General features: G+C 38.8%; 1 protein-coding gene across 1 annotated transcript; it reads right to left on the reverse strand.

Moving 5' to 3' along the window:
• Positions 1-490: 490 nt before the first annotated feature.
• LOC311040533 (uncharacterized protein) lies at positions 491-7,235 on the reverse strand (the record flags this gene model as incomplete). The annotated part of the gene is made up of 11 exons (XM_084050864.1): positions 7,135-7,235; positions 5,674-5,840; positions 4,864-4,960; positions 4,303-4,350; positions 3,954-4,126; positions 3,786-3,858; positions 3,346-3,609; positions 3,112-3,239; positions 1,879-2,114; positions 1,412-1,597; positions 491-506 (listed from the first exon to the last, which is right to left on the reverse strand). Exons 5-11 carry the CDS (start codon positions 4,038-4,040, stop codon positions 491-493), a joined length of 990 nt encoding a protein of 329 aa, XP_083906990.1. The 5' UTR covers positions 4,041-4,126; positions 4,303-4,350; positions 4,864-4,960; positions 5,674-5,840; positions 7,135-7,235.
• Between the last annotated feature and the right edge of the window lie 4,832 nt (positions 7,236-12,067).

Below are 12,067 nucleotides of genomic sequence, written 5' to 3' on the forward strand. Positions count from 1 at the left end.
TCCTGCCACACCCATGTGGAGATCCATGTGCATTGTGATTCCACTGGGTTATGTGCAGGCTGGGCACAAGTACTCCTCACTGGTGTCAGGCCTGCCTACACACACCCAGTGGAACCACAATGCACATGATGAGCATTCAATCTGAAAGAAGATGGAAACAATGTTATTCATTTATTTCGTTAGTTAGTTAGTAAGTAACAGAAAGAATGTGCTCTCCATGTAAAAAAACTTTAAAGGTTTCGTACCCAATTATCCACGGATGCGGACCTCCCTGTCCCAGCGCTCACCTCCCCACAGAAGCGACACAGATGTGTCAGGTCATCTATGAAAACATATTTTTGAGTTCAGTGAAGTCTAATTTTTTGGTCTTGGTGAGGCTGATAAACATTTGATTGAAGCTTACCAGACTCCTCCAAAAGCTGCCGTGCAATGTCTTGGCGTACCAGGTCAATGCCTGGCAGGCCCTGCTCCACCCCAGATGTGGCACACATCAGCATCTCCGCGATCTTAAAATACAGGTTAGTTTTAGCAGTGTTTTTTTAGAATGTATTAAATTGTTACTAGGATAGATATTCTAGGCTATATAATCTCACTTTGCACACCAACACCCCACATGATGTTGTATCCGTTTGGCGGGGATGAGGGACAGTCTCACAGGTCCAGTGCGAGATTGTGCCCCTCATCCTCCGCATATAAGCTCTGAAGAAAGAACGAAACCGTTGGTTACTTGTGTATCAGAAGCCATTGAACATACTTGCAATGAAGCACAATAAATCTATGATTTACTTGCCTTGTACTGTTACGGCAATGTTCACAAATATGCATTTGTGCTCATGTGGATACATAACCTTCGGCAGATAGAATACTTTAATACTTCAAAAGCTTAGATGTAAATATAGTTGCATAATTTGCCTGGGTCTTCACATCTCCCATGCTTGCTGTAGTGTCCGTTTAGTGCTGGAATTGGGCCATCTGACAGAAACAGACCATTTGTCCATTAATGGCTATGGCTTTGTTATCTTATATTTAGTCCACTTATCTATTTTTCTTTCAATATTCAAAACTCACTCAGGCTAGGGCCAAAAATAATACAGCAAGCTAGCTGGCAACTTGGTTTTATTGGCAGGTGGCTGATATGACAATTGGTTGCATTTTAAAATATAGGGCACATCAATATTTTCCAAACATGTACGGTAGTTTCTAGAGGTAACCGATTCTAGAAATATTTTAAAAAACGAAGATTTCTGAGTACTAGTACCCTGTTTGAGAAACACGGCACTATAAGGGAGCACCGTTTAGTAATCACATCTTTTAAAAACAAAAAAAATAAAAAATACACAAAAATACTGGTCCATTTTTTACATTAAATTAAAAGAGGCTTTGCCTGTGTGCCTGGTGTTTAGATCTGTACCTGTCAAGCAGGGCCCTGGTTTCGTTCAGATGTTTCTCCAGCTCTGCATGGTCCTGCTGGAGGCTCAAGAGCTCTCCCTTGGTCTTCACCAACACATCTCGGCGAGTCAGTTCCTCTTCCTCCATGGCAGCCAGATCTCCCCGCACCTCCTCCATGTCACCTCTCAGGTCCTTCATTCGCTGGTGGCTGATATGACAATTGGTTGCATTTTAAAATATAGGGCACATCAATATTTTCCAAACATGTACGGTAGTTTCTAGAGGTAACCGATTCTAGAAATATTTTAAAAAACGAAGATTTCTGAGTACTAGTACCCTGTTTGAGAAACACGGCACTATAAGGGAGCACCGTTTAGTAATCACATCTTTTAAAAACAAAAAACAAAAAATATATACAAAAATACTGGTCCATTTTTTACATTAAATTAAAAGAGGGTTTGCCTGTGTGCCTGGTGTTTAGATCTGTACCTGTCAAGCAGGGCCCTGGTTTCGTTCAGATGTTTCTCCAGCTCTGCATGGTCCTGCTGGAGGCTCAAGAGCTCTCCCTTGGTCTTCACCAACACATCTCGGCGAGTCAGTTCCTCTTCCTCCATGGCAGCCAGATCTCCCCGCACCTCCTCCATGTCACCTCTCAGGTCCTTCATTCGCTGGTCGGACTCTGCCTTCTCCTGCTGCAGCAGGAAAGACAGAGAGGCGACAAGGGCCTACAGGAACACAATGACACATTTTAAACCCTTGAACTTAGACCCAATCTATACGCTCACAGTGCGTCAAAGTGAGCTTGTAGATCGAACATTTTCGAAAAATATTTTTATCGTTTCTAAAAATATGTTTTTGTGTGTGCATACAGTATATATGTAGGTATCAGTTATACCCACATATACACACACACACACATACACATATATATATATATATATATATAGTGGCAGTTTACGACCAATTTGACATCAAATTAATACCATCACTTCATCAAAATGATCCAATGTAATCTAATCATCTAAAAGTCACCAGCAATCCGTAGCAATGGCAAAGCAGGGTGGTCAACTGACAGGAAATTGTTGGAAGGAGCGGTTGTACACATTGGTAAATATATTTTAAACAGGTTAGCACCAGTTATGGCCTTTTTGTTCCTTAAGCCGAGATTAAGATAGTTTTGTTTGTTGTAACTATACACATAGCAAGCCCAAGCTGTTTATGATCATTTGAAGTTTTACTGAATGATTAATTATATGCCAGTCACAATGTGTTAATTATATATATATACTGTACACATCTATACTATATATATATATCCTTTCTTTTAGATAATGGTGTTGTCCAGAGGGCTGGTATTTCTCTGCTCCTCTCCTCCCCAGTCTCATAGCTTCATTATTCTGTCTTTTTTCACAATTAATCATTTTCTCCACTCGACTTCTGTTCTGCGTCTGAATCAATTTAGTCTTCTTTTCCTCTTGTTGCTTTAGATCTTGAATGAGCTGTCCTTCATGCATTCATCTTCTCCTTTTATCTCTGTGGTTCTTGCATCCCACGTCTCCCTTTCTAATATCTCTCTTCCTCTTCTATTTGAAACCATGATATCGACCACAATCCTGACATCTGAAACAAGCTATATATTTGTACTTGTATTTGAGGAACAATTATAGATTATATTTAATGATGCGATTTATTCCATTAATATTCTGTTCAGTGACACATTACCTTTTCTTTCTGCAGATCTTGCTGAATACGCAGCTGTTTTTGCTGCTCCTCCCTCCCGACTTCCTGTAGGGTGCTGAGCTCCGTCTCCAGTTCCTCCACTCGCCTCAGGCCCTCGTGCCGTGTCCTGCCTAAAACCAAAGACAGAAAATAAAACACGGAACAAACGCAACTCTAAAATGTATTTGAATCCAAGAAAATAAACTCCACAAAATGTGGCATTGATTCGGTACGCACTCATGGCTTCTTCGTTCTGCAGGCGTCCCTCTGAGAGTTGGCATGTTATGTCTCTCTCTCTCTGTCTCATCTGGACCTTCATGACGCCCATCGCCTCCTCTCTAGATCTCACCTCCACCTCACAACTATTGAGTCTCCCCTCGGTCTCTCTCAAAGTGTGCTGCGAGGCCTGAAGATTTTGCTGGCAAATAGCCAACTCCTCCTCTTTCTGCCTCACAACACTCTCCAGCTCTTCATTTCTGGTAGTTGCTCGTTGGAGGTCCTCTGTGAACAGTAAATTACATTATAGCCCTTGCTATTTTAGTTACAATTTTAGTTAATTTGTGACCAGGTTATGACCTTGCCCATTTTGAAGCCTTTGTAATTTGCTTTGTCATGTACTAATTTTAACTGACAAAATCTTTACAAAAAAGGTAACCTGCTCCGCTGGTAATCCTTACCCAGATCACTGTTTCTGTCCCTGAGCGTTGGGAGCGCAGTTCTAGTGGTCCGCTTCTTTGGTGTGTTAGAGGTCTACGGATGAAATAAAACACACTTCTCATAAGAGGTTTAAATATGTATAAACACAACCAAGGGCGAAGGCGAGTATAGAAGTCAGATAAGCGGACCTGTTGAGACAGTTGTCTCTCCAAGGTGGCCATTTTAGAGGAGAAGGCCGTCCTCTTCCGGACTGCTGTCAACCATTTTGCCTTCATCCTTTTTAACTCTTCCTCGAGGGACTGTAGGCGCTGGTCCTGTTGTTTGCGCTCTTGTACCAAGGAGCGGATCTGGGAGGAAGCGGCTGAAATAGATCAATAGATTTACGGACAAACTAGAGAGAGACCCGTTACTGAACAAACATTCTACAGCAATAGATAGAACAGATACTCGGTCGCCAGATTACTATTAGAATAGAGTTGAGCTTTTAAACAAAAATGGGGTAAATAATACTTGGTTGATGATGTGCAAGTTACTTACCTCCTTCTCCAAGACACTGGTCATTTTTATCTCCGTCGTAACAACGACCTGTGTTTGTCCAAAGAGTGGGATAATTCATATTTCAATGAGAACCATAGAAATAGATTAATTGTATCTCTAATTGGGGTAAATCCAGAGGGGTTTCAGGTATGGGACTCTGGGCTCATCTCAAGATGTTAGAAAATTACAGGTCATTTTGTTTTGCATTTTAAATGCTTGGATGCTTTTTTAATATGATTTTTTGGGGGTTTCTAACCACTTTAGAATTGTTTAACATGAGACCCTGGGTGTGACTAAAAAAACGAAGATCCTAGGAGGGACCAGGGTTAATATGAAAGTTGTCTTCGACAAATATTGATTTTAAAGACCTTTCCAACCAAGTGTTTGGTGTGCCATAGTGATATTGTATGCATGACGGTGCAAAAGTCATCAATGTCTGTCCTGTTACTTTTGCTGACATCGGGGACCAGGTTGGAAAAAAAGAATGTTCTCACTTTTACTTAATGTTATTCTTTGGATTTGTTGACTTGAACACAGTCCACCCACCAAACCACAACTTACTAGGTGATCAACAGACACGGCTCTGCAGACAGGTGTGATGCCGACACTACTTGAGGCTGAGGGTGTTGGTGGTGGTACAGTAGGTCGTCCACTGCAGCTGTAGACAAAGAGATGATAAATTAAATGTCTCATGGAATAAAGCAAAAATAAAACGTCATGAATGAAAATGTAATGATGATGTTTATCATTTTAAACCCATGTTGCTGCTGTTCTACATACAGCCAACAAGTTGAAGAAATCACAGCTTGAGGCTTTAAACTTTGCTTTTATGACATTTCTGAGACCATTCATGTTTATGGAAGATGCTTCTAAACTTGTATTCTATTGCTAGTTTGACCACTTCAAATACTCTTTCATCTTAACATGACCGAAAATAGATGATCTACAAGCTCACAACACGTCGCAGCATGTTGTGAGCTTGTAGATCTGCTATTTTCGGTGAACGACATGCTTTCATAGAAGACATGCTGGCTTCTATGGAATCCAAATGACTGAAATCAGTCGTGGCGACTGAGAGTGAGAACTTTAATGCATGATGTCAAGACATCCAGCTTCCATGGTAGATATCATTTAAGCACTTGAATGTCTTTTTTACCCACCGTCCTTGGTGGGTCGGTTTTAGCAACTCGTGTTTACATGTTTAGGGCAGTGGTTCTGACAGATTCTGCTAGGTCTTGAGAGATTACAGTCCACAAATATGCATTTGTGCTCATGTGGATACATAACCTTCGGCAGATAGAATACTTTAATACTTCAAAAGCTTAGATGTAAATATAGTTGCATAATTTGCATTGATTAAAGTTAACTTACTACAAGTGTGTAGTGCCCGCTTTTGCATACTGCCCCCATTATTATGTCCCATTCCAGGACATCAATCTGCAAGAGTTGATCAACAGAGACCTCTCTGCGGACAGGTGTCATGCTGACACGACTGGAGGCTGAGGCTGAGGGTGTTGGTGGCAGGTCGTCCACTGCAGCTGTAGACAAAGAGATGATAAATTAAATGTCTCATGGAATAAAGCAAAAATAAAACGTCATTAATGAAAATGTAATGATGATGTTTATCATTTTAAACCCATGTTGCTGCTGTTCTACATACAGCCAACAAGTTGAAGAAATCACAGCTTGAGGCTTTAAACTTTGCTTTTATGACATTTCTGAGACCATTCATGTTTATGGAAGATGCTTCTAAACTTGTATTCTATTGCTAGTTTGACCACTTCAAATACTCTTTCATCTTAACATGACCGAAAATAGATGATCTACAAGCTCACAACACGTCGCAGCATGTTGTGAGCTTGTAGATCTGCTATTTTCTGTGAACGACATGCTTTCATAGAAGACATGCTGGCTTCTATGGAATCCAAATGACTGAAATCAGTCGTGGCGACTGAGAGTGAGAACTTTAATGCATGATGTCAAGACATCCAGCTTCCATGGTAGATATCATTTAAGCACTTGAATGTCTTTTTTACCCACCGTCCTTGGTGGGTCGGTTTTAGCAACTCGTGTTTACATGTTTAGGGCAGTGGTTCTGACAGATTCTGCTAGGTCTTGAGAGATTACAGTAACTGTGACATTGTATATTCTACACATCTTGTATGGGGTCAATCTTTTCAGATGGGTGCAGGCCAAAGATTAATTTAGGGGTCCTTGACATGGAAAAGTTTGAGAACCACTGAAGTAGAAGACCCATCATAGCTGGCATCTTTTCTTTTACAGGGTCATCATGGTGGAACCACAGTTTAAAAGAGTTCTACTATATAGGTGGAACGCTGAGCCTACTTATTAGCACTTGGGGCCTAACAACAACAACATGCCAATGTAAGCTGCTAGCCGCCTAAACTGTGGTGTAAAGCAGAGCCAAGGCTATGGTGTAATGTAACTAAGTACATTTACTCAAGTACTGTACTTAGTACAGTATTTTTTACTTTACTGGAATATTTCCATCTACAAGCTCACAATGCCTAGCATTGTAGATCAGCCATCAACATTTGTAGTATACATTTGAAAACTTGAGAACCAATACATTTTGATACCAATACTTTTGTACTTTTGCTCAAGTATTTTTGTTTTATTCCGGACTTTACCTTGTATCTACATTACCGTATTGATACTTTTACTTAAGTACAAAATGTGAGTACTTTTTCCACCACTGCATTATGTTAGCTTAGGAGGGTAACAACACTGGATGTGAGGCTTAGCTGCTACCAAACAGAAAGTAAGCTGCTACTAAACTAAACAACATTACTGAACTAATACTCACCTCACCCACATGGTCATCAAAACGTTTGCCTCTGGCAAAAGACATGGCTAATCAGGTACACGTCTCTGTTTGTAAAATGGAGCCTGTGTTTGATTTCAGCGCAGCGCCAGCTTTTCAAATTGACGTCACACGCGCTTCTAGCCAATGAGCTCCTCGTCAACAGATGACAGCCAGCGTTGCCATGTCTGCTTATTATAAGCGACTTTGGGTTTATTTTTCTGTGAAGTTGCTTGTAAATATTGGTGGTTGGGATGTTTTGGCCTTGTTTCTAAACTGGGCTTGCTTCCAACTTTTTTTGATTACGATCTAAACCAGTGGTTCTCAAATATATGTATGTGTAATAATGTTTCATGTTTCTTTTCATAGACTTGGTTGCTTATTTCTCACAGAATCTGGTGACACTGATGACAGCCTTGAGGAAAGCCTCTCAGCCAATCAGAAAGCCTGGTGATGCGCGGTTAACCAATCACTCCTTCAACTTCTGTTACCAATGATACTAATGAAGGCTCTGTTCCATTCTGGTCAATCAGAGTCAGGGTGCTGATATTGTGCATGCTAGCTCACTGGAAACACTGCTACACCAGACCACCAAACAAGGGACAAAAAGGTGGGTCCAGGGACCCTCATGGTTCCTTAAGGGGTTTCCAAATGGACCCTTACTTGGTTCCATTTGTACACTCTCAGAGTTATGGGGATCGTGAAAATTGAAAAATCTGCGAACCACTGTGCTACACTAAATGGAACAGAGCCTTCATTAGTATCATTGGTAACACCTGTGAAGGAAGTGAAATATATGGCTGTTGTGCATAGAGCCTATTCAAAATTGACTTGTGTAAAAGTACAGGTATCAGTATCAAAATGTACTTATGATACCAAAAGTATAAAGTACTCATTATGCAGAATGTCCCGTTTCACAAGATTTCAAATGAATACATTTGATGCGACACATTGTGAGCTTGTAAATCGGCTATTTTCAAATGAACGAAATGTATATAGATAGGGCTGAAGTGGGTAATGTTATTCTGTACTGTAATTAGTCGTAAATTGAGTAAATTATGCAGTAATATACAATCGTATGTCCAGTAATCTGTACAGTAATAATGTACTGTCAGATCTTCCCTAATCTGTGGACTAATCTATAATCATATGTTCAGTAATCTACAGTCAGATGAAATCTGTAATGTATTCCACAAATATGTGTACAGATCCACTATTAGACAACAGAGAATCATGCGGTAGTTTTAAGATCATTTTCAATCCCACAAATCAAATGCCACTAATATCACCATTTCATGATTTTTTTGTTAGATATTTTTATTTCATGGAAATACAATAATTTCAAATCCTTCACAGGACCATTATTGTTGTACATCTTATAGTCTTTTCTCTTTTTTTGTATTTCAAAACATGGTCACTCATACAACAATATAAACAAAACCTCATGTCACAAATGGAGTCATTGATGACAATAAATTACACTTGCCATGCTAAGGTTTGAAGATGATGCATTGGTACCGTCATTCTTATTTTATTATTTTCTTCTTCATTAGATTAACCCTTAAATGAACAATAAGTTGGACATGTGTGAATAAATATAATAAAAGTACCACTGGAATTACAAAAGAAGCTTTCTTCATTCAAAAATGGAACAGATAAAGGTAGACAAAACCAAGTGGGTGTTTGTAAGTTTTTCCTCTCAAGATTTCACACAATTTTGCTTCATAAGAAAAAAATAGCGACTATTTTTTGCATATTTTGATAACACTGCTAAATCTAAAGCAAAATTCCAACAATACTAAATACTGAATATATTTGGGTTAACTTCCCTTGAGAGGATTTTCTTTTGTTTACTTATTCTTCCTAAAAAGGGACATCATTTCACTTGGGGGAGATTTAAATGTACAGTCAGATTAATTTGCAGGTCTTCTTTCCAGACCAACGTTCATTCACACTCAAAACTGGTTAATCTTGTACAGCATTGTCTTCATACAACCTAGAGGTATTTTCTCAAATGTTTGTTTCTTTGTTTTTACCCTTGAAAAAAAGTAAACACATTTTGCGCAGATGAGGATGTGTCTTTAAAAATGGCAAACAATATCACTGTATTCATGTACAGAATATAAAAAACGTTTCAACAAACTGACAAAAGAGAGAGAGAGAAAGAAAAAAAAGAGCTGATGAGGTTTCCGGTCAGTAGAAGAAGCAAGTATACATAGAGTAGGATGTAAATTAAATTATCAATAATTAAAAACAAGAACAATTACAACACTCAGAACACTTCACTTCTTTGTGAAATTTACAGAGGGGGTGGTACCTAATCAAAGGCAAGAAAACCTGGAAAGCGGGTAATAAAAAAATAAAAAATAAAAGCAAACCAATGAATGACGCTGTTACCTCATTCCTTTGAAAGCAGGGAGGTGTGCTGTGAGGTGATAAGTACTGAAATGTACAGTATCGCTAGAAACACACTGGTTTGAAGTGGTTAAAGGTCTGGGTCATAGCACAAAAATAATGAGGTCTGTACAGAATTCAAACACAGCGATAACATAACATGATTAGAGATGTGCCAACAGAATTCTTTCCTTCCTGATACCAATCCCGATACCTGAACTTGTGTATCAGTTGATAAAAAAAAATGTTAATATAGCATCAGCTTCAGTTTAACCACTTTAACCATACAGTATTTACTGTACATCGGCTATTTGAAAATAGAAGATACATCATTTACAAGCTAAATGATGACTGATGTCCACTATTGACATCAGTCATAAAGGATCACCAGGTAATAATTTAACACTGAATGATATACATTTTCAGAACAATGTGTGTGTCTGGCAAGAGTTGTGAATTAAAATGGATCAAATTGATTAGGAATCGTTTTGAATCGATAATCAATTTTGAATCGAATCATGACCCCAAGAATTAAAATCAAATCGAATTGTGGGATACCAAAACATTCACACCCCTGGGATCGGTGCTTAGACTCTCAATGCAGCATTTTAGGCTGCATCTGAGGTATTTGCAACAGTGGTATCGGAACAATTCTGAACAAAGCACCAAATTATTTGACACCGTATGTAGCTACTGAGCTTTGTAAGCATGTTGTATGTTATGTGTAACTTAAAATCAGTAGAGAAACTTACCAAAATATTTCACAGCAAACAGCAAACCGACAGGGGTGCCCATGAGAGGAAACCCAACTCCAACAGTACTGCCAACAATCGTTCCCACATTTGAAGGCTCAGCCTCTTAGGAGGAAAACATTATTACATTAATGGGTTTCATTTGCAAGTAAACAGTTAATTTCTGCCAGTATGTCTATATACTGTATTATAATTATATTGAATCATGATTTAGGTATATTGTGTATTGCTTGGTTAATTTTCATGTTGTTTTCATAATAAACATTTTCTGCCATTTGTTGACAGTATTATTTGGTTAAATAATGGGGGAAATGTCATAATTTTAAACACGCTCAGGGAGGTGCAATAACATAGTATCAAACTGCATTTCTGGCAGGCCTACGCTGGCTATCTCCTTTTACACATCAGACAACCACACCTGTCGAAGGTTGCATTTTGCATTTCTTACTGCTGCAGCAACCATGCAGTGTCAAACACTTGGAGCTGATATTATTTTCATGACTTACTGAAGATGTCACATTCTGTTCCAACAATGTAATAAAGTTAGTTAGTTCAATGAGAGGTTCACAGGAGACAATACGAATTACCAACACGACATCAAAGTGTCACTCACTGCGCTTCACACAGACACACATGGCCAGATTTATGATGTCTGTGTTAGGAGCCAAAATAATGGTAAAATAAAAAAGAAACAGTGTCCTGTGTACTAGAGCCTAGTTCTTCAGACAAAAGATATGTAACGAGCAGAGCGAGGTGCAACTTAAGTTGCAACCACTTGCAACAGAATCCCCAAAACTGTGGTTTGCAATGTTATAAAAGTGGAGGCTCCACACTAGGGATGGGCAATTAACCAAAACTATATCACGCCATTTTCACTATTTCGTTTTTTTAATAATCTTTCATTAGTCATGATGGAGGCAAAAGTTTGAAATAATCGTGAAATTGATTTGAAGTCGTATCGCCCAGCCATACTCCACACCCAGGCACCGAGCAGGACGTGGACTGGGGTAAACAGCAGAGAGTCACTGACTAAAACATGTACAATGAAAGTCAATGAAAGTCCACATCAAGGCAACTAGCAGAGATAGTTTACCATTTCCATAGCATGTGAACCTATATATTGTTGTATTGTGAACCATATATAAAAATATGAAATCGCCATACGCTCTATTTTCTTTTCTCCTGTTCTCCTCTCTTTTTGCTATTGTTGTTAGCCAACATACATGTACAATTAAAGCAGCACTATGTATCTTTTTGGGGGAATATTTTTGAATTAACAATAAAGTTAATTAAGTTAGCAATACAACTTATACAATTGGGATGGTTGTATTTTGTCTCCCTGCTCTTCTATTGAGACATTTGATCGTGTCATATCTCACATAGACACAGTGACAGGATCTGACAAAAGTTTTGCCCTGATGATCAAGATTCAATTAATCCCCTGAGCAAGCAGGCAGGCTCTATTACAGTACTTCAATTGTAAAAATGTCAGCACTTTCGCAGGAAACCGGGTTCAAATCAGGGGTAGAAGAGGAAAGTTACATAGTGCAGCTTTAAGTATAATAAAGGGTCAAGAGGCGAATTAGACTAATTGATTTAGTCACTTGTAAAAACAAGTGTTAGACTTTTTTTTCGTGTCAATTTGCTGATATATAATAACATGAATAATTACATAATAAAACCCTACTTCTTGATTATTCGATTAACCTACATGAGGATATTGATTCTATTTTTGGTTAATTACCCAGTCCTAAGAGGAGTTGTACACGCTGTTATGAAATATACCCATTCAGCT

Source organism: Gymnoscopelus microlampas (assembly GCF_963454915.1).
Source record: "Gymnoscopelus microlampas genome assembly, chromosome: 24".
NCBI classification, from domain to species: Eukaryota; Metazoa; Chordata; class Actinopteri; order Myctophiformes; family Myctophidae; genus Gymnoscopelus; species Gymnoscopelus microlampas.